This window comes from Trachypithecus francoisi, unplaced genomic scaffold (assembly GCF_009764315.1).
Source record: "Trachypithecus francoisi isolate TF-2019V2 unplaced genomic scaffold, Tfra_2.0 Lachesis_group13, whole genome shotgun sequence".
In the NCBI taxonomy this organism is placed as follows: Eukaryota; Metazoa; Chordata; class Mammalia; order Primates; family Cercopithecidae; genus Trachypithecus; species Trachypithecus francoisi.
In genome coordinates this window covers 111083252-111110922 of record NW_022681458.1, presented here as the reverse complement: position 1 = coordinate 111110922, position 27671 = coordinate 111083252, and the positions used below count along the sequence as shown (strand labels likewise).

The 27671-nt window shown below is 40.6% G+C and overlaps 1 protein-coding gene and 1 long non-coding RNA gene across 5 annotated transcripts in view; one reads left to right on the top strand and one right to left on the bottom strand.

Annotated features, from left to right (window-relative positions):
* NCKAP5 (NCK associated protein 5) overlaps positions 1–27671 on the bottom strand; it is an 881023-nt gene that overhangs the window by 89969 nt on the left and 763383 nt on the right. For all 3 annotated transcript variants that reach the window (XM_033231708.1, XM_033231709.1, XM_033231707.1), the window contains 3 exons: positions 21054–24826; positions 20170–20347; positions 12935–13013 (listed from right to left, as the gene is read on the bottom strand). In XM_033231708.1, coding sequence (XP_033087599.1) covers positions 12935–13013; positions 20170–20347; positions 21054–24826 — 4030 coding nt within the window. The remainder of the gene's footprint in view (positions 1–12934; positions 13014–20169; positions 20348–21053; positions 24827–27671) is intronic.
* The window catches only part of LOC117095095, a 44745-nt gene continuing 27548 nt past the window's right edge, over positions 10475–27671 (top strand). The window contains exons 1-3 of one of the 2 annotated variants that reach the window (XR_004441810.1): positions 10475–10518; positions 13637–13755; positions 18574–18809. This is a non-coding gene — a long non-coding RNA (uncharacterized LOC117095095). Of the gene's footprint in view, positions 10519–13636; positions 13756–18573; positions 18810–27671 lie in introns of those variants that run through there. The other variant, XR_004441811.1, reaches the window with a different exon arrangement.

Below are 27671 nucleotides of genomic sequence, written 5' to 3'. Positions count from 1 at the left end.
TATTAGTTCTTGTGTTTCAGATCTACCTGAGGTGATTCTTCTCCTGTCTGATGTAAACTCTCTAGAAGTTGATTTAGTGAGGATCTACTGGTAGAAAATTTATTATTATTATTTTCTAGCCTTGGAAAATGTCTTTGTTCTTGAAGTGTAGTTCCACTGAGTATTCACTTCTAGGCCAATAATTAATTATTTTGTCTCAGATACAAATTATATCTTCAATCACACTGAAGATATAATTCTAACGTCTTCTGGTTTTCATTGTTACCAGAAAGAAGTTCACTGACATTTTAATTGTCAGTCCTTACTAGGTAATCTGTATTTTCCTTTTGTTGTAATATCTTTCCTTTATTTTTGGTGTTCTACATATTCATCAAGATGTGCCTAAGTGTAGATTTCTTTTTATTTATCTTGCTTAGAGCTAATTTGGCTTCCCAAATCTGAGGGTTGGTAACTTTCTTTAATTCAGCAAAATTCTTAGTCATTAATTCTTTTAATATTATGTCTGTCCTTTTCATTCTATTCTCTCCTTCTGGAGCTGTAATTAGATGTAGGTGGATTTTATCATCTTTTCTTTGATGTGTCTTAACTTCTTCATATTATCCACTTTCTTGTTTCTCTGTGATGCATTTTGTGTAATTTTTTTCAATTGTATCTTCTAGTTAAGTAATTCTCTCTTCAGCTGTGATAAACACTATCTATCAACTTTTAATTTTTTGGAAGATTTTTTTGGTTCCTTTCTTAACTTCTATTTCCATTTTTATTTAGATATACTAAATCTTTTTATATTCTATATTGGATAATTCTCAGTTTTGCAGTCTTTGCAGGACTCATTCTATGTATTATTGTTTTTTCTGACTCTCACTAACGAGTCATTCTTTTCCCCCTCATGTTTTCATTGATTTTCTATCGTGAGTTAATTTTACTTGGAACTTCATTTGTAAGTAAAGTTTAGAGTGGGTGCCTTGAGAGAAGATTTGAGATGGGTTCTGCCAGATTCCAAGAAGTACTGTTAACCTGAGTCTGCATTGTTTTTTAACTTTTCATTATGGTAAATGTCAAATGTACTCAAACTGTAATATATCCTCATATACCTATTGCCCAATCTTAGAAAATACTAACCTTCTGCCATTCTCATTACATCAATTCATTCTTTCAGTTTCTTCTCTGGAGTATTAGAAGCACAACTGGGACCCTTTTGTAATTTGAAGCTGAGGGATTTATGGGACACAAAAATAGTGAATTAGGTCCCTGAGCCACATGAGTGCAAACTAATGATTCACAATCTTCAGAGGAAACATTTTCCTTTTCTTTTTTCCCCAGCTATTGTCAAGACAGCATTAAGGCTGAGTTAGGAATTTATTCCCAAAGTCTTCCTCTCCAGGGTAGCTTTGAAGTTACTGCTCTTTGGAGTCCAGCTTTATGCCAAGGAGGGGCTTGTGAGTCTTTGATCTAACATTTCACCCTAGTCAGGTCCTTGGCTTTCATTATGTCAACAGTTTAGCTCCTTAAAACCAGGCTCTGGGTAGGGTGAATGATGGGAATTTGAGGAACGATAACATGTTTTTCAAAGTCTGAAGAGTTTCCCAGGATATGAGACGTTCGGTGTTGAAACCAAGAAAGTCCCAGTGCACTGGGACCACTGGTCACCCTAGCTCCAGGCCACTAGAGGCTAGCACATGCCCCACGGGCAAATGCTGGCTATGGTATTCTCTTGCTCCTATGGATTCCAGCTTTCTTGCTATTCCTAGCCTGTGATGAATTCTTTGCCTGCAGCTCAGCCACACATTTAAGAAAATATGTAGAATTTTATATCCTATACTTTTAGTAGATGTGGCATTCTGTGAAAGGATTTTGAAATTCTAATTTGGCATATTGCCAGATAAAAGAAAGTCCCTGATGATTCATTCTTTTGAACGGAGCCCACATTTAAACATATATCATATGTCACATAAGAAATTTAGGAATTTGGCTTCTGGTGAAAAATGGGAAGACTTGCTACATAGGGCTAGCATTCTTCTATGCTGACAACTGGAGCTGCTTCCCTGGAACAGGTCATATTCTCTATATATCTCAAATCCCCATCACTCATATAATATATGCATGTGTGTGTCAAGCCCAGCCTGTACCACTCATTGACCCAGGAGCTTTTCTTGCATTCTTAATTCCTGGCCAAACAATCTACAAAAGGGACCCTTGGAATCTGGTGCCTGAGAGGTGATCTAGGAAACATCTAGTCACCACTTAGAATTCCTGGGGGTTATTTAACTTTCACAGTACAGACTGTAGTCCTGGTTTGGATGATGGTTCCACTCTATCCTCGTCACGCTGCTGAGCAAGGCACGTAGCTTTGAGAACATCTATTTCCTCATCTGCAAATAGCGACCATCACACTTAACTTGCAGGGCTGATGTGAGGACAAAACAAGGCAGCTTACATAAAACACTCAGGCCAGTGCCCAGCATATAGAAAGCTCTTCATAAGGAGTAGATAGTAATGTAATATATATCATTGCCTTACCTTATTCATAATTTTCTGTCACATTGGACAGCTTTCAGGTGTTTGGGCTGAGGCACACTGCTATCTGACTTTGTTTTGACCCTCACCTATTCCTTACTATGCCATAAGTTACAAACACAGGCTTATACTTACTTTAAGTGACTTAACTGCCTTTTGGGAAGTTGAAGGGACTGCACAAAATCAGGTCTCTCTAGCCAGTTCGTTTTCCCCAACTTTGTACTTTAGAGCAATAGGCCTTGGAAATGGGTGGGGAAAGGGAAAAACTTACTTAATATGTCTCACTGTTGCCTGTTCAGTGGAGCTTTTCCCTTTCAGGTGCCTGGGTTAATTCACGCCACCTCGTAGGGCTGCATGTCTGCCTCTAGCCCTGGCAGCTCGGCTTCCTGATCTGTGGCCCATCATTCTTCTCTTTCTTAAACATCAAACCCTTCCTTCTTGCACTTCTCAGTTCCATGGCAGGAAAACGTACCAGCCCCATGGCTCATTGTTTTAGAGTCTGGGGGTGCTAATCTGAGAACCACACTGTGCTATCAGCCAGCAATGCTCACTGTGTGCCTTTCCAGAGATTACCTGTATTGTAACAAGCCACTGGGGACTTTCACTCAAATGAATCGCCAGTGGGTGGGAAATTCCAACATATTCTGCTAGGCTGGCATGAGAGCTCTTTTTTGGGTAGGGAGCCCTTTGGCAACCCTTAAATATTCTTGGTTGTCTATCCTTTCATATGAATACATGATTCTATTTATCACAGCACATCACTGATCAGGGAAGAGTGTTTCATGAGGAGGAAGCTGACTGGTGCATTTGGTTGGCTCAAAGATAAGGGAGAGAAAATGAAGAAGTATTTTATTATAAAAGTCTAAATATGAGCATTGTAGTGAACAAAAGTGACATCTTAACACATAGGTCTTCTTTTGAAAATATCCATAGTCTCTGTATTGTCTGTAGGGCTAAGTTCAAATATCTAAGCTCGGCTTTCAAGGTCTCCACCATCTGGTCCCATCCTACAAATCCAACTGTATCTGCACCTCATCCTGTGCTCTAGCTAAACTGGTCTCTTGTGGACTCCCCTCCACTCCAGTGTGCCATGCACCTTCCTATCTCCAGACTTTTGCTCACGCAGTTTCTCTTGACTTCAAGGACATCTTTCCTTTTCTGATGAAATCCTATCCTTTAGGATACTCTGCTGCAGATCAGAATCACCTGCGGATCTTTGAGAACTACAGATGCTGGGCTCCCATCCCCAGACACTGGGATTTAATTAATATGGGGTGTGATTTTGGTATCAGTATTTTCAGAGGCTTCCCAGGTGATTCTGATGTGTAGCAAAGTTTGGGAAAAATTGGACTAAATGGCAAATGCTCTTAAACTTCACTGTATTACTCACTCACTCTTGCCTTTTTCTGACAGACAAAAACCAGTCCTCCCAGTTCCACTAAAGCGGGGCTCTGCACCCTGCTCTGTGCCATCAGATGTATGTAGAGCACACCTTTCTCTTATCAGTGATCACACTGCATTTGAATTATCTATGTGCTTCTCTACCTCCTTGCTAGACTGCAGTTCACAGAGGGCAGATACTATGTCTTACTCCTCTTTGTATGCCCTGAAGCTGATACAGGGTGTGGTTTGCAGCCAGTGTTCAATATAGGCTTGTTGGACTAAATAGAACTTAGCTCCCTGGTGCAATCTATAGGAGTAAATATTTTACAGGAGTGAAAAAAAATATTTTACAGGAGTGAAAAAGCCATACTTTTAACACTGTAAGTCCATAATTCTCTCTCTAGTGAAAAAACAGAGGAAAGGAGTCATAGACTAGGATTCAGTCTGCTCACAAATACAGAAACTTCCCCCAAAGCTTTATTTGGTGGCTGTCTCTGCTATTGAGAAGAAAGCACTCACAAGGAGTAAGCCGACCGTAAAACCAGAGAACCAGTCAGGAGGGAATGAAAACCGTGGAGGGTGACATGTAATGTTATAAGTACAGGGCTTGGGGTGTAGTAGGTAGTCAACGAATAAATATGAATATTATTATTTTCAGTCCTTGGTCAGAAGATATCACATGGTCTTGTTTCCATGGACCTAACTTCATGACAAGCAGGGTTTACATTTCTTGTAAACCCTGGCTGCAAAGCTCTCCCTTTTGAGTTTATCACTTGTAGTTAGTTATAAGTGGGTGAACTCAGTGCAGCCACAGTGGACATTTCCTTGACCAAGATACTAGTCTACAGTACCTCTTAAATGTTATTTTGTATGTCTGAAAATGCAGAAATAAAATTATCCTGACAAGTATTACTACAGGATCTGAACCACATAAAATTACAACATCTTATTCCCCATCTATCCATAGGCGTGATTATCTAAGTAGTTTCGTGCCAGTCTGATAGTAGTCAACAGAATAGTATCTATCAAAGTTATTGAGAACATTTGCACTTCCCACTCACATTTTGTTTTGATTATCAATAGCTCTTCCTGCCTACAATTAAGCCTAAATGGGTTAGCACACTATTAAAAATGTGACACTCGACTTAAGCAGCCTTCTGCTCAAAAAGCTGTAACAATATGGTCAACTTTCTAAGATATACTTTTATTTTAAATATGAATGCCATTTCCTCTACGTTAAATTTCTAAACTTTCTTCAAATCTTCTTGGGGAGGAAATTGTAAAAGTCTAAATATGAGCATCGTAGTGATCAAAAGTGACTTCTTGAAATGAGACAGATAATTATCAAGGACTTTGATTGCCAGCTACAGTACTAGAAGTCCTAATGTCCTATTTAATTTTAGGGAAAATATAATTCTAGATGCATTGTATTCCACAAAATATTTATTTGAACATCTACATACTTTGTTGGTGAACAAGTATATATTTATTCATACATATGGTGGTGGCAAATTAATCCAAGTCCAACATGTTTTCTCAAAAAGTTACTCAAGGTAAACTGCACAGAGAGCAGTGATCGTTCAAATTATGCAAAACAGGAACTATGCATAAAACACTGAAATCAATTACATCTTTTCTAACAACTCTCCAAATTTGTTTTTCTATGGAATTTTTTTTCCTTTTTTCCTTTTTTTTTGAGACAGAGTATCGCTTTGTCCCTAGCTGGAGTGCAGTGGCACCATCTCGGCTTACTGCAATCTCTGCCTCCCGGGTTGAAGTGATTCTCCTGTCTCAGTCTCCCGAGTAGCTGTGACTACAGGTGCACGGCACCACGCCCAGCTAATTTTTGTATTTTTGGTAGAGACAGGGTTTCATCATGTTGGCCAGGATCGTCTCGATCTCTTGACCTCGTGACTTGCCCGCCTCGGCCACCCAAAGTGCTGGGATTACAGGCGTGTAAAAAAAAAAAAAAAAGAAAAAAGAAAAGAAAATCATAGGGAATATAAACTGTATGAGGCAGAAGGACAAGATAGGAGAGTCTGGCACTGCTCTATTAGCTTGATCACCTCCCTCTGGGCTTTCATGTGTGACAGCAACAAATTTCTATTCTTATTTAAAGCATGGCACTTTAGAGTTTCTTCTGCTCCCATCCGAACCTAATTCTACTGGTACTAATGGTTAGAAAAATCCAGTCGTGGATTTAAAAATCAATGTGGTTTGGAGAACTCAGATGATTGGATCCACTACTGTTAGACATGTTCTATTAGGGCTTTGATACAATGAAGTAGGTACCAGAGTTCCTTTCATTCTGATAAGCATCTAGGTCTTGGGTTTTGTTCTCTATATAAGCGAAGCACTTGCTTCAGGCACCTGTGAGATCTTCCCCTCTTTCCTGACCAAAATAACAACCACAGCCATCAACATTCTGGCATTGGACCAGGCATTCTCTCCTCTGCTGGGTGAAGAAGCTGCTCTATTTGCTGACCTTCAGTTGAATGTGGTGTAGAGGTTCCTTGATAATAACAACTGTACATCATATGACTATTTTATTCTTTCTGTCTCTACCTAACTGCAGATGGGCACATTACTACTGTGGATTAGATGCTTTATGGTTGGATGATAAAAGCTTATAAGAACAATGTCTGTGTTACCAGAATAGCCATTATACATGATGCTCCAAATCTCCTTTTTTTGGCTTAACATAGCTTTGTCTCAATTCTTAGCCTTAATGCCGGCTACTTTTCAGAAGTAGGGTTCTACCACAAAAAAACTCTTTTTTCCCCTGGCAATGATTCCTGTGTAGTTCACTGAAGTAGGCTTTATCCTGTCTTTTGTTTTGCAACCCAAATTTGCTCAAACCAGTACTGAGTGCCCCAAACTTAGAGATCCAAAGATCTGTAAGTTTTCTTTTTTCCTTTTTCTTTTTTTTCTGAGATGGAGTTTTGCTCTTGTTGCCCAGGCTAGAGTGCAATGGTGCAACCTCGGCTCACCACAACCTCTGCCTCCGAGATTCAAGCGATTCTCCTGCCTCAGCCTCCCAAGTACCTGGGATTACAGGCAGGTGCCACCACACCTGGCTAATTTTGTATTTTTAGTAGAGACAGGGTTTCTCCCTGTTGGTCAGGCTGGTCTCAAACTCCTGACCTCAAGTGATCTGCCTGCCTTGACCTCCCAAAGTGTTGGGATTACAGGCGTGAGCCACCTCGCCTGGCCTGAGTTCTTCTTAACTATGAATAAAACTTTTCCTGAGGTTCTTGTTACAATACAAACATGTGGCAGAAAAAGGCACCTGTATAATCCGTTACTACACAGATGTGAGTTAGTTTATCACATTAGCTAGCTAAAGTCTGGGAGAGGATAAGGAACAAAGAAATGAAACACCTTGGAAAAATGGAAATATACTGATTTATGGTGTTAAGTTACTCAAAGGTATTTACTGAGCACCTATTGTCCCTCTGCATGATACATTAGCTGCAGACAGGAGAGCCCCTCTGGGGAAGAATGGAGGAAGGACAATAGATTGGGATGGCAGGATGCTTCGGAGGCAATATCAGTTTCTGGAGTAGGGAAAAGAGCACCTCACAGGCAACTTCACAGAGCTATCCAAGGAAAGTCAGAGCATCAGGCTAAGACCACGTCCTCTGTCATGCTACACTCTGGTAGTAGGAACCCTTCTGACTCCTGCAAAAGAGGCTAGGAGTACATCCAGACAATGGGGGAGGGTAAATAGACCTCATTCAACCAGGGGGCACTGTGGCCTATGCCCTTTAGACTACTGGGAAGATTATTCTTTTCAACTCTTTTAAGTTGGTGGTAAATAACATGTATCTTTCACTTCATGAACACCTACCATACAATCCCAATAGGATTCATTTTTTTGTGTGAATGCTATTGGGTTCTGCTTCAATAATATTCTCCCCTAAATTCCTCAAAGGACATTTTGTCCTCTTTATAAGATTTTACAAATCCTGTTTCCTCCTAGGGAATTAATTTTTATTATAACTGGCTGATGTTTTCAATACAAGACAAGGAATGGCATTTGAATTCCTACTAATTGTTAACTGCAGTAGACAATTAGTATAACACATAGGGTAAAGGCATTATAGTTAGATAGCAGGAAAGAATGATTAGAAATACAGCATTTGTGATCACTGTTGTTAATATTTCTATTAGGCTAGGCTAGCCATTTGCTTTGTTTAGTCTGACATTTATGAGGGCAATTTTAAAGAAAAAAATGTAGTTGCTTTATTTTACTTAACCATGAATCTTGAATTTCAATATCGAGCAGGTTTAGTTATTATCTTTTTTTTTTTTTCTTTTTTTTGAGGCAGGGTCTTGCTTTGTCACCTGGGCTGGAGTGCAGTGGTGTGATAATGGCTTACTGCACCTTTGACCTCTGAGGCTCAACAGTTCTCCTGCCTCAGCCTCCAGAGTAGCTGGGACTATAGACACATGCCCCCATGCCTGACTAATTTTTAAAAAAATTTTAGTATAGATGGGATCTCACTATGTTGCTCAAGCTGGTCTTGAACTCCTGAGTTCAAGAAATTCTGCTGCCTCAACCTCGCAAAGTGCTGGCATTACAGAGATCAGTTACTGCGTCTGGCCAAGTTAACATGTCTTCTCTTGTAATCAACTCATAACATTTGGATTAAACTAATGTGATTACCCTTAACCACAGAAATGCAAACATTCAAATTCACAACTTTCCTGATTGTTCTCTGTCAAAGACATCAGTTAGTATTGGTTAGAAGAACAACACATTTAGATTTGCACAGTTGCTGCTATTGGAAATATATTATGGTTACAAAATATTGCAAGAATATGTGACAACACTTAGGTTAGACAACATGAAGAACAATGGTATTATCAGGGTACAAAATACACATATTCTTGGCCATTCTTGTGGAATTAAGATAAACAACCACTTGACTTCGTTGAGTCTCATTCAGTCTTGAAATGGAGGGACTTTTTAGAAGGTCTGTGGAGAGCCTATTGACTGGCTAGCCTAGGAGACATGCTCAGCTCTCTTTTCCCTGCTATTTCATGCAATAGAGGCTGGAAAGCAACATGCTAACTTTCCCAGCATCCTTTGCAGCTAGGATTGGCTGTATGATTCATTTCTCATCAATGATCCATAAGATGGAGTCTACGGGGGAACTGTAGTGAAGTTTTAGTCTTCCTTATACTTTTGTCTTAAAGGTAAATGACTAGAGTGGTGGGAGTCAATTGGCAACCAGAGGCCACAAGCATGAGGACAAAAAGCTAGCAGGGTAATCATGGCCAAGTAAATAGATACGATGAGCCAATATTGGCTACTCTATTTGGCTTAACATAGCTTTGTCTCAATTCTTAGCCTTTATGCAGGCTACTTTTCAAAAGCAGGGTTCTACCACAAAACAACTCTTTTTTCCCCTGGCAATGATTCTTGTGCAGTTCACTGAAGTAGGCTTGATCCTGTCCTTTCTTCTCCAACCCAAATTTGCTCAAACCAGTATCGAGTGCCCCAAACTTATAGATCCCAAGAGTTCTTCTTAACTATGGACAAAAGTTTGCCTGAGTTCTTGTTACAATACAAATATGTGGTCGAAAAAGGTACCTGTATATAAAGGGCTTTCGATGACATTGTTGAGCTGCTACACACCTCTTTCATGTTTGCCTTCCTCCAGTCTTTTAATTCTTTAAGATGATTAACTTTATTATTTATGTAATGACTTGTCAGGCTTTTTTGTTGTTGTTTACTTGTGGCCACCAGTAGCTTATTCATATGATTCTCTACCACTTTGAAGAGATACATCTGCAATGATCTGAACATCAAGTCAATTATCTATCAAAAACATGGTTCAAATGTACTTCCATTAGAGTAATCTAATGCAGCACTATCCAACAGAACACTGATGAAGGAAACATTCATATAGAACACATATGTTTGTGTGATGAAGAAACATATGTGATCTATTTATGATATGGAACATACAGTCATGTACCACAAAATGATGTGTTGCCCAATGATGAACTGCATACATGATGGTGATCCCTTAAGATTATAATGAAGCTGAAAAATTCCTATTGCCTAGTGACGTCATAGTTAAACAATTATAATGTCATAGTGTAACCCATTACTTATGTGTTTGTGGTGATGCTGGTATATAAAAACCTATGTGCTGCCAGTCATGGAAAAATCTAGCACATACAATGATGTATAGTACAGAATATTTGATAATGATAATAAGCTACTATTACTGGTTTATGTATTTACTACTATAATACACTTTTTACTGTTATTTTTGACTGTACTCCTTCCATTTATTAAAAAAAGTTAACAGACTCTGGCTATTCCTTCAGGAGATATCCAGAAGAAGACATTGTTATCACAGTAAATGACCATACTATGTGTGTTATTGTTCTGAAGATCTTCCAGTGGGAGAAGATGTGGAGGTGGAAGACAGTGATATTGATGATTCTGACCCTGTGGAGGCCTAGATAATATGTGTGTTTGTGTCTTCATTTTTAACAAAAAATTTTAAATGTGAAAAAAAATTTTAACAGAAAAAAACTTATAGAATAAGGATATAAAGAAATATTATATTTTGTGCAGCTGTACAATGTGTTTGTTTTAAGGTAAGTATTATCACAGAGTCAAAACGTTAAAAATAATTTAAAAGTTTATAAAGTGAAAAAGTGATGGGAAGCTAAAGTTAATTTATTATTGAAGAATTTTTTTTTCAATAAATTTAGTGTAGCCTAAGTGTACAGTGTTTAGGAAGTCTACAGCAGTGTAAGGTGATGTCCTGGGCCCTCCATTCACTCACCACTCACTAACTGACCCACCCAGAGCAACTTCCATTTCTATAAGTGCCCTATACAGACAGGTACATTGTTGTTTATCTTTGATGTGAATTTTTTTATTTTTTATTGTTTTAGATGGAGTCTCACTCTGTTGCCCAGGCTAGAGTGCAGTGGCACGATTTTGGCTCACTGCAAGCTCTGCCTTCTGGGTTCACGCCATTCTCCTGCCTCAGCCTCCCAAGTAACTGGGACTACAGACACCCGCCATCACGCCCAGCTAATTTTTTTTTTTTTTTTTGTATTTTTAGTAGATACGGGGTTTCACCGTGTTAACCAGGATGGTCTCGATCTCCTGACCTCGTGATCCACCTGCCTTGGCCTCCCAGAATGCTGGAATTACAGGCATGAGCCACTGCGTCCAGCCGTTACTAGCATTGTTTTAACCTTACCTTTTCTATGTTTAGCTGTGGGTAGATAGACAAATACTTACCATTGTGTTATAATTGCCTGCAATATTCAGTACAGTAACATGCTGTACAGGCTCGTAGCCTAGGACCAACAGGCTATATCATATAGCCTAGGTATGTAGTAGGCTGTACCACGTAGGTTTGTGTAAGTACACTCGTTGACATTCGCACAACATTGAAAGTGCCAAATGACACATTTCTCAAGACATATTCCTGTCACCAAGCGACACGTGACTGTACAGAATACAGGGCCGCTGAACATTCACAATGTGGCTAGTATTTTTGATGAAGTAAATTTTTAATTTTATCTTGCTTCATTAATTTAAATTGAAACAGCCAACATGTGGCTAGTGGCTATTACATCAAGCAGCACAGATACAAAGAATTGCTACCTATTAAAAAATATTTTAAGAGATTCCTGTAGCTCTCTTAGAAAAAATTCAGCTTGTGACTTTATATATATTATTTCATAGGCCCAAGAACACCTCGTTATGGAAAAACGATGACTCAGCAGGGCTTTGCACAATGTCATGTTTGAAGGCTGTTAAACAATATTTAACTCGAATATTAGCTAACTAGGCAGAACTGATACCAATTTAAGCATTTTACATTGACAACTATAATAAAGGATGTCCTTTTGGAATAATAATCTTATTCAGACTATTCTTTCAGCTGTTTGTTAAGATTTTTGTGTTCCCAATTATGAATGAAAAGAATAATAATGGCATGCCAGTCTCATTAAGCCATGGGGTTACAACAACTCTCTCAGAGAAACTATAAATTATCGTTTGCACAAGACCGCTGAGTACGCTAGAAAACCAGCCACAAAGTGTGCCAACATGGCACCGAGTAGTGGGAGACTGAGAGTGGGCAGCTAAAGATGTTCCAGGTGAAAGGAGAGGAGAAATGGATGCTGATTATACTAGACACTGGGGATCTGTGGGGCCATCATATCCTGGAACACGGTATTCAGTACTATCTCCTACACCCAAATGTGACTTGCAGAAATGATTCCATGATGCCTCCATGTCTTGTGTCAAGCTAAATAATCAGCACGCTCACATTCATGGCTATATTTGGAGCCTGAGGAACAACCAATCCTTCAAGTGTCCAGGGTGGCCTGGAGCAGCTAAAGGTGTCACTTCTTCTATCTCTTGACAAGGATGGTAGTCACAGGCAACTCCTCCATCACTGGTTACCTCCCAGCTGCTGAAAAGAGGTCAGCCAAGTTCCTGTGTGCTGGGAACTTGAGTTCCTTCAAGGTTATGCACAATTTTAAGACGTGGCTGACAAGCTGAACTTATTTCAGAGACAGGACTATCTATATTCTGAGTTTTCACAGAAATGATGTAAAAAGTGAGTTGAGAGTTTTGGCAAACCGTATTTTCTTATTCTATATTTGCTACTATGTGTAAAACATTCAATTTATCAAATATTTCAATTAAGAAAACCACTACCCACACTTCTAACCACTAGGTGTTCTTGAGACAATTATAGAAACTGGATTACTCAGTATCACTTTCATTTCATATTGACAAATACTTCCCATCAGTTTGCTTCGTATTCTTTTGCAAACACCCATGTTTTCCTCATAGGTGCTGCTTCGACCCATTTATTTTATGGTAATGTCCAAAGTCTAAGGAGATAACGGCAACCATGTGTGAATAGTTAAGACTCAGTCTTGATAGAGGGACATGGTCTCTAGGAATGTACTGTATCTGAAAGAAGGATACATTTAGAATAAGTCTCAGTAAAAGACATATAAATATGTGAATTTTTACCTATGATGTGGCTCTGAAATGCAGAATCTGCAACTGCATCATCCTCATCCTCTTGCAAGTTTTCATTTGCCTGTTTTACCTGCAGGAAGAAGAAAATGATGCAAGTTCTTATTTGTTTTATTAAAAAGATCCTTTTGCAATCCTCAGAGTAATGATACATTCTACAACAAATATTTGGGCATAGGCGTGAATGTTCGCATGTATATACATGTGCGAGTATGTACGTATACATATAACATATATTTTTTTCGTTCTACTTTTCCACACTCCATCATTTGCCTTTATTGCAAGTTTTAATCGTAAGAGCTTATTTTCAGACATATAACCTCATCTCTGAAGGAGAGAATTTACAGGGTATCTAATTCTACACAAAATTTTAGAGATAACAGCTTTGCTTTTTAATAATTAATAAAATCAGTAACACACGGCTGTTAGGAAAAATTAAAGTCTAAGGAGGTATAATTCCTCTGGAGTCAGTGACTTCCACTACCAGTTATTTCAATAGGAATGAAAATACATACTTTAAATATACTTAGATCTCCTGGCTCTTTCCTGGAATGTAACTAAGAAGATGATTTTTTTTTCATTCTTTCCATAATGAAAGGAGATGACAATGATGTATGTATGATCAGTGAACTAGAGCAGTGAGTCGTTTATCTAGATTGTTTTTTTCAGCCCAAACCATTCCCTCTTATATTTCAGTTGGAAGGCCCAGGCGCTTGATTGGGCAGCATCAGATGGAACTCTACACAGAATTCAATGAAGTCCCAGTATTATACAGATGAGAATCCTGAGGTTTCTTTAAAGTTGGCATGAATGAAGTAAGTGACAACACTGGCATGAAAGCCCAGGCCCCCTGCTTCCCAATCCAGTAGCAGAAGTAACAGCACTATCAGCAATACCAACCACAAACTACAGTGAACACTTACATACTGGGCAGGTGCTGTTTGCACGTAAGATCTCAAAATCCTTACAACAGTGTCATGAAGCAGGTGCTGTGGTTAGCTTTATTTTAAGAGATGAAGACCCTTCCCAAAGCAGCAGAGAAGGTGATTGTCAAAAGTGGTGGCACTGGGATTTAAACACAGCAAATCTGACTCCAGATTTGTGTTTACTAGGGGGACCTTTGGTATTCTCAAATTTCCACTTGAATATGCCTGTGTAGACTTGGACTCAGTACAAGACAACTTAGGATTCTGGAGGGAATGGCCCTACATAGCTCTTTTAAAATACATTCCAGGCAGCCAATGATAATAAGGTGCAATGCAATGGGTGTTCTGCTTAGGCACTTACATCAGAGGTTGTCAGTGGATTTGCTACAGGGCTTGAGTTGAATGCCAAGAAATTATTATTTTATACTCTCAATGTAAAAGTCGTATGGCTGAGTACTGACCTTGAGCTGGATTTAGCTTTCTACTTTTTGCCTCCTATTTTTCATACTTAATGGAATAATACCAATTATTTACATTTTATGACTGCAGTTTCAATATTAGAATGTAATTGGTGCTTAATCTGTACCATGCTGATAGCCAGAGATGGCAAACTCAAGAGAGTACGTAGACGGCTAGCTCAACCCTGGCAAGGAGAGATCATTAAGGGTTCAGTATCAAGAGGCCATGCTTCATCACTTTCTTTCCCCTTCAGCTGTCTAATCTGTGGGCATTTCCCTGTTGGTTAGCAACTCCACAGGAAGAAAGTCAGAGAATGAAAGAAGGCAGGAAAAAAGGGCTTCATTAACTGACCATGTTCTAGCAGTATATATTTACAGATGGCAGAGAGGAAACGTACTGTGAGTATGAGAAAGACCAAAGCACTACTTATTTGCCTTCCAAGGTTCTCTCTGCTCAGGGATCTGTTTGTGACAAGGTGACCCAAAGGCCCCCAAACACCTTAGTTTCCATTAATAATCCACTGGGAGCCTTTTATCCTACTTTATAGAAACAACAAGGAAATGATATTTTCAGTTTCATATCAGCTCTTAAGGCAGTATGTCCCATATTTCCCCCACCTGTTAATGTAAAATAGTATTTCCTTCGGGTTTTTCTAAATTTATACATTTTAAACTTGCAGGGGTGCCCTCAAAACCTGTTGGACTGTGAGTAAATCATCATCTCTGCCAGCCTGTGAAATACTAAATGAAAGAATCAAATAATTAGAACAAAGTTTTCATCTTAAAGATAAAGAAAAAGGAGGTTCAGGCCGGGCGCAGTGGCTCAAGCCTGTAATCCCAGCACTTTGGGAGGCCGAGACGGGCGGATCACGAGGTCAGGAGATCGAGACCATCCTGGCTAACACGGTGAAACCCCGTCTCTACTAAAAAAATACAAAAAATTAGCCGGGCGAGATGGCGGGCGCCTGTAGTCCCAGCTACTCGGGAGGCTGAGGCGAGAGAATGGCGTAAACCCGAGAGGCGGAGCTTGCAGTGAGCTGAGATCCGGCCACTGCACTCCAGCCTGGGCTACACAGAGAGACTCCGTCTCAAAAAAAAAAAAAAAAAAAAAAAGAAAAAGGAGGTTCAGAGAGGGTTAATAATCTATTCAAAGTCATACAGAATTTCAGTTATAGAACAAGCACTCCTGATTCCTATTCATTGCTATAATTCAATTTTTCAGAGTGCCCTGTCCAGTTACAGCTGTCCTTTCCAGACCTTCCAAAGAACTACTCTTTGTTAATGTCTACTAGTTAGATATGAAGGCAATATTCCAAGTACCCATAAACTATATTTTAAGAGTAGTAAACATTTTTCGTGTGTGTGTGTGTGTAATTCTGTTTCCCTTCCCTACTATTCCCTACCCCTTCTATGCCCCTTCTCCACCTCCTTTCTCTAATTATCGTATTTAAGAAAGAAAACAAAAGCTACTGCACAGTCCTACCTGTCAGCTCCTTGCCAGAGCCTTTCCAGAGCTTTATGTGCTTAATGGCAAATGCTAAATGTGGTCTCTGGGGACTTATGAGAGGAACTGAGATGGTGAATGAGTCCACTGGCTCTCTCAGCTCTCCTGGGCTGGATGACCCATGAGGGGCAGATGACTCATGGGGGGAAACTGCGAACTTGAAGGGAATGGATGAAGCAGCAGCAAGCAAATGGAAAGTGGGGGAGTGCTTTAGAGTGACATACTTGTCAGTTCTAATTATCCATACAAATAGATTTCAATGCAAAGTGGTGAGTAATTAAAAAAAATCCATTTGCCTATGGAAATGAGGGGCATAATTTATTTTGGCAGCAGATTCCCCTTGCTGATTATATTTTTCATAGGATGAAATTTAAATTAATTTTCATTCTTGATCCCATAGGAGCTGGATGTTGGTGGGAAGTTGTGGGAGCTTTCCTGGGAGTAAGAGGGCTGCCAGGTCAAGAATTTGCCAAAAACAGGTACAAGTGGGACAGTCTCCATGCGGGAAAGCACTGCAAAGAATGGGAGAGTGGCCCCAAAACCAAGAAGTCTGGCAAGTGTTTGGGTCAGAAAAGACTGGTGGTTAGAAATACAGAAATGTCCCAGTCATTGCTGCCATCCCAGGAATAGTAACAAGTCCATGTCAGTTATGTCCCATTTGGTAAAAAGTAGAAGGTGACTCATAAGCAACAACTATGGTTTGTTTTTGGTTTAAGTTAGTTGCCAGTGCTTTGGGTGTCTTCTAATGATTCATCTCTAACTCTTGACCATCTTTTGGGGCTCTGCAGTTCTAGTCTCAGGAACGACTCCAAACACCAGTCTATAACAGGCAACAATTAAATATCACTGCACTTGTATTTTATTGAGCTTCCTGTTCCTAGGAAGTTAAACTGAGCTTCCTGTTCCTAGGAAGGGCGGGAAGAAATGTGCTTGTAAGAGACACAAGTGGAAAAGGGGAGAAAATAATTCACCATTGATATAATTTCATAATTAAACCCAGTTTTGAGAACATCCTTCATTTGGAGTTCTATACATATTTCTTCCCTGAATCACCCTAACACTAACGGCTTCCCAAGAAACCAACATTTTGATGTCAAAGCTCATTTGAAAAGGAAAAGAACATAATGAATCTAAGTGAGACAGGAAATAATCCTGGGAGGGAAAACTCCTGGAAGGCATAACCTTTGGAAAAGTTACTCACTTAGAAAACTTTGCAGGCGGAGGGCAAAATATGCATGCTTCTTATTAGCATCAAAATACCATTTAGAACAGAATTGTTCAATTAAGGATGTTAAAATTATAACATTTCACAGAACTTAATAAGATGATAACAATTTGTGTAATTATTGTACTATTTTCTGCCATTTTATCACCATGATACCATTTTAATGGGATAGTATTTGATGCTTTTTTATTAGCAGACTTTTTTTTTTTTTTAAGACTATGTGACACTGGGTGAAGAGAATACCCATAATTTAAATTAAAATACCCATACTAAAATGGTCATATTAAAATGGTTCATGATGAAGGTATATGATCTCATTAATTTTGTTAATGATTTTTATTTTTGCTCAGTGATCGTTAACTAGAGCCTAGAGCTGTCTTTCTTTGAGACTTTTCATTTCAGAAAATTATCTAAATCCACAGGAAGGAAGAACTTAAAACATGTCGCAAGCGCAGTGTACATCTTTTTGACTTATTAACTTGATACCAAAGCAGCCTTTCTAGGAGATGCCTTTTCCTTATTTTATAATGATTTTATATAATTTAAATAAAAGTACCAAGTAACACAGCCCTTGTCTAAATTACACAAAAATTAGAGCTAAGTGGTCTATAAATGATGGCAGAAATGGGGATATAAGATTCTAATTAAGGGAGTGAAATAAGAAAAAAATTTAATTCAGCCAAACATTAATAGGACTTTTAAACATATTTTAGAATGTTTCCAGCAATACTAAAAATGAATATGCAGTTACTAGTGAACTAAGTGGAGGTTTGCTACACATGTGGATTTGTTATATGTATGAAAATAATCTTTCTATTATTATTATTATATATTAGAATACTAAAAATGCCTTAGGACTCTCATAACTATATATAATCTTAGTTTGTAAAGAACAAAAGACGGTGGTATAGTATATCATGAGGTTTTAAACAGTGGTTTTATGTCGGAAAAAAAGTGTGATACGTAATGCATTGCATATAGACATTGTTTTCATCCAAAATAACTGCTATGAAAAAATTCTTTGCAACACACTTTAAAATAAGCAGACAGTGAATTTACCTTGAGCCCTAGTAGGGGGAAATTCCCTTCAACTCTGAATTTTAAAAGGTTCATAGATATTCACATAAATGGGCTGTGGTATTAAAATACGTCTCATTTTGCATCTAATCTCCTTCCTATATAGGCTGATAACATATAATAAATGAGTTTTCACTCCTATTTCTGTACTAGTCCCAAAGGAGTCTATAGCAATGTCCTTTCTGAAATTAGTAATTTCAGTCCAATCCATGCTGATGATGATGGAGATGAAACAAAAAGCACTGCATTCTACATTTTAAAAAATGACTAGCTAGTCAACTATCCAGATTAATGACATTTCTCTGTATGGAAAAGCTTCTCAGCATGACTAATCTGTCTTTCAACTAACTAGAAAAATTATCATATCCCTATTGATTATGTATATGTGGGGTCGTTAGGGAATCTTTGTACTTCACACAAAATAATAAGAGTGTTTCTTGCAGGTATTCTGGAAAGACCAGAGCACCCTGTGAAAGACTGCAGATGAGAGAGGAAAAGCATGGCAAATAACTTTAGCATTAGGAAGTAACAAGAAAATAAAAATGAAATCGTGAAAGCCAAACACAAAGTCTTTTTGTTTTTTTGGTACTTCTGTACAGTGAAGATATACCCTAAGCTGTCAGGACCATACTAAATGGAGCATAGTTAAATCGAGTGCCTCTGATAAGGGGCTCTGCCAGGCTATCAAAGTTTTCCATCAGCTGGATTGAATTTCCAGCATATTGCACATTTTCACATGTTCATTCTCTCCCCTTGCTCTCAGTGACACTACAAGGGCAGCCTTAGATATGCTTATAATTTGTGGTTTTATAATGCAGGGGACATCTGTTTTCAAAGAAGGGATGATACCATGGAAACCAAGAGCAGAAATGGGATAGGGGAAAGAAAACAAAAAACAAACAACAACAACAAAAAAACAAACTTCTGCAACGAACATAATCTGCATACAATTTTGGAAAGTCTGTCAAAAAGACCTTATGGCTCTGTAGAGTCAAGAGCTATTTGAGTAAAAAAATTTAAACAACCACTTCTCTCAAATTAAAGTATGTGAAACTTGAAGGAAATCTAAACATCAATAAATAGTTATAGCTAATAATTAATAGTTAATAATATCAGCCATGGTCACTTTAAAATCTCCTCTACTCTCGAATGACTCCAAAAAATAATGCAGGGAAATACTGAAAGCTCTTCCTCAGAAAATGGTAGTATGTACTATATTTTGATAACCTCTTTATTAGAGTACAAAAAGATATGGATATAGTAATTCCGTAAAGAGAATTTTTTTGTGTGTTTAAGTGCTCTGGAACTTACCAAAAGGAACAATGAATATTATCAAATTATTTACACAAGTACATAAAGAATGTAAGGAGATTAAGTGCAATTTAAGGTAATTTTAAAACAAAAATATTAACTGAAACTAGTACACTCCAGGAAAATACAAAAATGCTCCATTTATTTTTTAATTTTTAAAAAGAAGTCTACTCCCTGCATTCTGGACCCCATAATAGGCTAAATGATAGGGAGCCCAGTTCCAAAAAAGATTTCTTAGTCTTCACAGCTTCTAAGTTGCATGAATTGGTTCATACAACTTTCATAAAACATAACACTTAAATCATCAAAATAGGCAATAGTCTCTTAAATTGTTTAGCATTTTTATTTTTAAAATCATGTTCGTTCCTTTTTGGTTGCTGGTGATGTTAGAATAATCATCAAAACAAATATCCAGCCCAATGGTGTAATTTGAAGATGACACCGGTAGCATCATTTGCCTGGACTCACCGCGATTATACTCATCGTTTTGAAAACAGCTGGGAAAAGCAGCATTTCCTGAGAGCCAGGCCCACTCGAGGTCCAGCTGCCAGCTCTCTGCTGCAGTTGTCACCAGTATCTCTCTCTTTTTACAAATCCTTTTTCACTGACCTTTTCTTTCCCCCAACTGCAATCTCTTACCCATACACTTTCATTAGCAAACGGTAGAAAGACCCCAGCCAGAACATCTCAGATTGTAGCACTTGATAGCAGGATGGAGGAGCACTTACCAGGGAGCCTTTTGGTACTTCCATATCGGCTTTGCTTTTCATGTTTTTCTTGTGGTTTCCTTGAGTGCTGATAGAGCTGCCGGTGAGACAGGAGCCCTGAGAACTGCCCTTTAACACATTCCTGCAGGAAGCATTACTTGATCCACTTTCTGTCTGTGGAGCTGCTTTCTTATCAACTCTGCAGGTAGAAAGTGATTCCTCTGATGAGTTACCTTGCTCCTTCTTCAATCACTCTCCTTTTCCCAATCTTTTTAATATTTAAAGTAATCTCTTTCTAGCTCTTTGTCTTTAAACCTTTGAGGGATAAGTGTGTCTCACAGGCCTTGATCAAATCTTCAAATACTCTAGTAGCGTGTCAATTTAGATGTGACAATATCATAATGTATTTTTTATTTTTATGATTACTGTGGAGAGGGGCAAAATAAAAACCACTGAAGAGTGATTCCTAAATACATTTTTAGCTTAAGAGTGGCAAGAAACATCATTATTTCTGGAAAGTTTCCAAGTATATGTTTGCTAGGTATAACCAATGAAATCGGCATGCTTTAAAACTTACGTGTAATTTTCTTCCATTTCATGCCATCTGGGTACATTCATAGTTCCTAGTGTAGGTGGAATTTCTATCAACCCTGATAAAACTTACCATTCTTTAATTTCAAAGACCATTGGTTTGGTTAACAAAGTAACACGGACTAAATTATCATTTTATTGCTAACTTTTATTTCATTGTTTCAATTCTGGCTACTGTATAAGACTGCTACTATTCATTCCTGCTGGTATGAAAAACATGCTTGACTGGCCTTTAATGCACAGAAAGCAAACAACTCTTTTTAAGGTGGTGGAGGGACCCCTCTACATTGCTACCTGCTTTTCCAGTGAGTTACCTGTTCAAGAGTTCCGTCATGAAGGTATCTTTTGTTGAACACGTAACAGGGCTGTGTCTATTCCTTGGTTCAAACTTCAGTTGGTTGTAAATGTCTTGTGGTGTTTTCCGATTATTTTTGCTTTGTAAACCGCCATCTGGATTATCTGTTGACTTGGTGTCCTTGAGAAGCTCATTTTCTGTCTCACACTGTAGTTCAGGCTTCTTTTTCTCTTTTTTTCTCTCCGATTTTAGTTGTCTGTTTCCAAACCCCAAGACTTTTGCATCTTTCTTTTCTACTTTGGTTTTGGAGACATCCATTTTCCTGCTACTCAGAGCTGGAAGTCTACTCTTCCGAAAACCAAACCAGCTGGCAAAAGAAGGCCCAGGCTTCTGCTTTGCTTCTACAGAGGTGGGCTTTGTTTGCACTTGGCCCTTTTCCACATTTTCCTGAATGCACAACATGACCTTTTCTTCGATTGTGGGTGAGAGGGGGGCTTCTGAACTCATAGCATCAGTCGCAGTTGCAGAGGCATCTGGATGCCTTCCAGAAGTTTCTAGTTTGGATGTACTGCTTGTTTCAAAAGTGCTTGGATGCTGAGTCCTCCCTGGGCTCTGCAGGGCTTCAGGGCAGTCTGTTGGGGTGGGTGGGCACCTGTGGCGGTCACTGCCTGGTTCCGCAAGTATAGCCACACTGGGGCACTCTCCCTGGGTGAAGGCCTGCTGGTTTTCCTTCCCAGGTGGGATGAGGAGTCCCTCAGACTTTGGAGAGACCCTCAGAAGCAACTTGCTTGGGCTCCCATGCTGACTGCTGGAGCTGCCTGAGCTCCCCAGGGAGCCCTGCCTGGAGGAGGGGTGCCCCAAGGGCCTCCCAGCACTAGGGAGACTCTCCAACATGGGAACAGAAGGGGCCTTGTTGGGAGAGCTTTCCATGGAAGAGTTCTGCCGGGTAAGAGAATTGCCTCTCTCAGCAGTATTGGTAATGATCTGAGTTCGGACTTTGCCTGGCCCTTCCATGGGGGGTGTGGAAGGCTTGTCTCCTGAGTGCGCACTGAAGCTCTGGCTGCGGGCTTTGGCGCCATTCATGCCCAGAGCTGGTTTTAGGTGTGGTTTGCTGGAGGAAAGGGATCTTTTCATGGATCTATTATCTACCCCGTCCCTTCCATCACTCCCAGGGATGCTACTTTCCAATGACTCTTGTAGTGCTGTTTCCGGGGGAAGCCCCTCAGCTAAACTGTCCTGGGCTTGTGAATCCGGTATGGTCACATTTCTTTCACCTGCTGTGATCTCCATGCTTGCTGGAGTCTTGGAGTCCTCTGGCTTAGACTTGTTCACAGCCACGGAACTTTTGGAGGCTTCATTTAAACTGTCTTTTTCATGTTTCCCTGGCACGGTGGAACTTTTCCTGAGCAGCTGGGGAGACTTCATGAGCACTTTGAGTCCCACCGGAAGGCGAGTTTTCAGTCCTTTCTCATGAGCATTTTGACAACCATGAGGGCTGTGATGGCTTTTGGAGGGTGATGGGGACAAAGAGGGACTACTGACCTGAGATGATGGTGACTCGTTTGCCCCTAAGAAGGAAGGCTTGGGGGGTGTGGAGGCACTATCATTCAACTGTCCTTTTCTCCCTGGAGATACACTTTTGGAGGACGTCATTTCCAGTGGTTCATGGGCTGAAGGAGAAATCCTAGGAGTCTGTAATCCTGTGTCCATTTGTGGGGTCCCAAGTGTTTGGCGAGGAGAGGTTTTCGGGGCACCTCTCTTCGGAGAGACTTTTGGAGGCCCCAGAGCCATTATGGTGAAGGAGCTGGAGGGGGCATGAGCAGGGCACCGGGTTTGAATGACTGCTTCTGGGGAGGGCGTAGGGTAAGTGAAGACAGGCTTTTTGAAGGCCACAGAAGGTTTCTTCCTCTGCACTTCTGTCGCGACCTGATTAGACGAAATAACCGGAGCAGAGATTCCTTTCAACAGAGGGGATTTGAATGGGGTCCTTGCTGTTTCACTGAGGACCCTGGTTTCAGACCTGGTGGATGAAGGTGCTGGTGAATAGTCATGGCTGGGCCTGGCCAGCAGGGAAACGGACCTGCCTGGAGGGGGCGGAGGGGAAGGGGATTTCGTCCCTGCCTCTGGCCCAGAGCCACAGTGTTCATCCCTCGTGGGGGGCTCTCCGCTGTCACTAGACTCAATGGCAGGCCTTGACCGTGACCCTGGAGTCTGACTCTTGGGGCAGTGGACCCAGTCCCTCCTGCTGGGCAATCTGGAGCTGTGCGGAAGTTGGGTGGGATGTTTTGGAATGTGCGGATCTGGTCGTAATTCAAAGAGGGGTCCTGAGCTCTCAGTCTTCATGAATCGTGAAAGTTTCCCAGAAACTGAGGCCGGTGATTTTTCAAGAGTCACCAGGCCAGATGAAGGGAGTAGTGTGGAGGCTTCCCGCTCCATTAGTTTTGATTTCTGAGGTGAAGACTTGCCCCTGGCAGGTATTTTTGTCAGATTTTGCTTTTGATAGATGCCCATGGGCGCTGAAGACCTGGAATTACTCTGGTATGAGAGAGTGTGTGTTGGCTTGACCAGCTTTTGCTGCTGAGGATTTTGTGTCACTGTCCTGGAGCTGAAAGATTCAGTGGACACCCTGGGAACATTATCTACATTATCTTTTGGAATGTTTTTTTCAGTGTCCTCTTCAGACCTTTTAAAGAAAGTAGAGTCTCTTGCAGCAGCTCCTGGCTGTAAACAAGTAATTCCCTGAGGTAAAAGTTCAGTATGTTCTGCCTTGGGTCCAGTAGGAGCTGAATTGATGGAAATTTCATTTCTGGTAACAGTGACAACTCCAGTCTGGTGAGAGCTGAATTCAATGGGCTCTCCATCTTCCGCATCAAATATCACGGTAACACATTCTTCTGAAGAAGTCCTTTTTACAACTCTTTGCTGCTTAATGAAACTAAACGTCTTTGGCCTAGTCTCTGAAGGGATGGGCACTTGTTCTTCTTCCTCATCAGGAGACCCACATAGAGATTTTCCAAACCCCACAAGAATATCCAGGTTCTCCACGGACTTCTCGGTGTCGGCAGCCAGTGACACGTCTGAAGGACTTTTCTCATCACCGCTCTCTATGTGCAGCTCATCGAGTGTTTCGTTGTCATCAGTATCTGAAAGCTGGAGGTTGAGAGCCACGCAGCCATGGCCTTGGCCGTGTGGGCCCCTCTCCCTCTGTACCTGAGGTGTCTGCACACTTGGGCACAGCTTCCTCTCCAAGGGACAGCTGCTGGAGCAACTTGTCAGCTTTTCAGGCCTTTCCCTGGGATAAACTGAGGACGTGCCTTCCAGAAAGTGTTTTCTCTTTGTTTCCCAGCCAAACAGACTGTCAGAAACACTGTGGGTTAGTTTACTGCCATGCGGCCTGTAGCTCTGGTTTGGAACTGCTTGGAGCAATGCGAAGGTGGAGGAGTCATCGTCTGCATCATCGTGGGAATCTAGATCATAAACAAATGTCTTGTGGGGCTCCTTGCAGGGGCTCCCCAGGTCAGCTGTTTTGCAGGGGGGATACTCCTTGAGGCTGCTACTTTTAATTCCTGGAGAATATATTCCTTCATTCGAGTTCATGCAATCTTTATAACCCCATTTGGTTATCACTGATGGGGGTTCAAGTAACACTTTTCGCTTCTGTAGCTTTCTTAGCCCTTCCAAAATGTGGCTTTCCTTGATACGAGTTGGAGGTAGTTCATTTGTAGGACTAGCAAAGCCACTTGGGAGCGAAGAATCAATACTTAGCCTTTTATCCCAGTTTTGTGATGATTGCTAGGAAAGAAAAGTAGACATCAGAAATGATTAAACCATATAGATCACACATATATAAAAGGAAAAGTCCATCATGGGACTTAATTTGCACTAGTGGTTGGTAAGTATTCACATACAAATGCCTACATTAATTAGCTAATTAATGTATTCACAAACTATGCAGCAAATATTGATTTTGCCAGGTCTTCTGCTAAGCAGCACAGTGATCTAAAGAAACAGAAGGTAAAGGCCCTGTCTTCATGGAGCAGAAATCCCAGCAGGGGAGAGGAGAATTGGCCACAGCTCACTGTATGTCAAGGGAGAAAATGAGAAGTGCAAATGTTGTGGGTACTCTGGAGATTCAGAGGAGGGAGGCTACAGACAGGTCTATTTGGAGAAAGGCATGAAAGAAAGGTACATATTTTTTTTCTTTTAAATTTACCTAGCTCTTGAAAGACAGGTTTGCCTTAGGTTAAAAGTGGGGGAAATAACTTCCAGGTGGAAGAAATGGGATGGGCAAAGACCTAAGTCAGAAAGTACATTCAAGGTACATTGGGGGAATGACTAGAAAATGACATGACCTTATTGTAGAGTGTCTCTGATAGGTGCAGCGGGTAAAGCTGGAAAAGTAAGTTGGTTCATATCTTTACGCTCACATTTGATAGTTTTGTGACTTCATGACTTTATTTGGTAGGCAACAGATATCTGTGAAAACTTTAAGTTACCACACACACACAGCGCGCACACACACACACAGCAGCTGGGCATTCGTTGTTAGAACCTGATAGTAAGTATTCACCTACCAAATTTAGAAAGGTCAATTCCTTGCCCATTACCCTTCCCAAATGCCAGCCTCAGCTTTGGAAAAATGTATGGGAAATGACGTAGAGAAAAGACTGTACTCTACATAGTCATATTTTTTTCCATAGTTTTGCTATTAAGAAATGGAAGGGGGGGGGAAAAGAAAGCTAACATTTACTGAGCCTCTGCTGTATACCAGCCATTTACAGAGTGCTTTCACTCCATCTTCAGAACAGGCAACTGAGATTCATTGTTGGGGCTGTTGGAGATCACACAGAAAGAGCTGGAGCAAAGGTTTGAACTCTGGATTCTCGGGCTCTTTCTACAGCATTGTCAATTTCGACTCAGTTCAAAAGTGGCCATGAGGGGAGGTGAACCCACGCAGTCTGGCCCCAGAGCCTGCAGTCCTAATTGATGCTATACTACTAAAGTCAAGCTTGGCCCCTCTTCTCCCCTTTACCTTAGTCAGTGTCACAATAGAGATCACAGGTTACCCTACACTATTTCTTAAGTGGTACTTGCAGAGTTTAGGGGACTGACCTAGTGACTTCTTAAGAAGGCTATTTGGGCTGGGCATAGTGGCTCATGCCTGTAATCCCAGCACTTTGTGAGACTGAGGCAGGTGGATCACGAGGTCAGGAGTTCAAGACCAGCCTGACCAACATGGTGAAACCCCATCTCTACTAAAAATACAAGAATTAGCTGGGCGTGTTGGCAGGTGCCTGTAATCGCAGCTACTCGGGAGGCTGAGGCAGGAGAATTGCTTGAACTTGGGAGGTGGAGGTTGCAGTGAGCTGACATTGCACCATTGCACTCCTTCCCGGGCGACAGGATGAGACTCCATTTCAAAAAAAAAAAAAAAAAAGGCTATATGATTAATGGTAAAGAGCTTCAAGACAAGGCTCTGGGTTTCAGAAATGCACTCTATACCAGTTTTGGCTACATCAGTCTCCTCCCTGCCCCACACACTTACGTGCAGAGGTTGAAAAAAAAGGTCAGAAACATTTGAATTCGGGCTTCTTAGTACACTGTAAACATTTGCTTACATCTAAGGCATTTTCATGAAAATTACTCTTGCTATCAACAATGCACACATTTATTTGTTTTTAAATCAAATCATAATTTTTCTTTAGGAAATTCTCCACCATCAGAAGTTGCTGGCAGTAGATGCTATTTGGTGATGCTGCCCCACTTCCTCTTCCCTGTACCATTACAAACTCCTTTAGAAATCAGAAGAAATCCCATTAGTGAATGTGGATATTCTAGATCCACCAGAAAGCAGTTGCCACAGTGTGAGTTTCTAAGAATTTCCACGATCCTGATAGTCATGTTGACAATAAATAAGAGAAGCCAGGCCAAAGTACCCCACAAGAGCTTGAAAAATGTGGATGTGTTTGCCCCCCAAGAAGACATGCTCAGCCTCTGCCTTGCCTCCTTTCCGCCATTCTGGAGCCTGCCCAGTGCTGCACTGCGACTTGCCCCAGAGCCAGCGGCTGCAGACCTCCTAGGGCCCAGGCTGTCTGCCCGGTGAGATCAGCCACATTCCTCCTTCAGTCCTCCACAGGAGGTTATAGTATTTAATAGCTGGAGAAAAGCCTAGGCCAATCTTGAAGCTTGGGGGTGAGAGACACATGGATGCGCTGTGGGAGTGACAGTGGGGAGGAGCTGACACTTCCCACGGGCAGATCCATCCTTTGCTGCGAAAGTTGGAAGACAGTTGCTCTTGGGAAGCAGTGTGGCTGACTAAAAGATGCTGTTGCTAAGGTTCAGGCCTGTAATGTCCACAGTCCTCTTCCATTTCTCGACTGGACAAGAATTATACACTTTTTTTTTTCTAAAGGGCGTCTTGGTCTCAATGGGAGCAAACCAATCTCAATCACTGAAGCAACCGCACCACATTTCAGGCTGATTCAACAAGGCCAGTATAAAAGAGCAATTAAGAATGTGGGTTCTGGAGCCTTCTGGAGCCTGGCTCTGCCATGTACTGCCTGTGGCATCTTGGGCCAGTTACTTAACTTCTTCGCACCTCAGTGTCATCTTCTGTGAAATGGGGAGAATGGGAGAG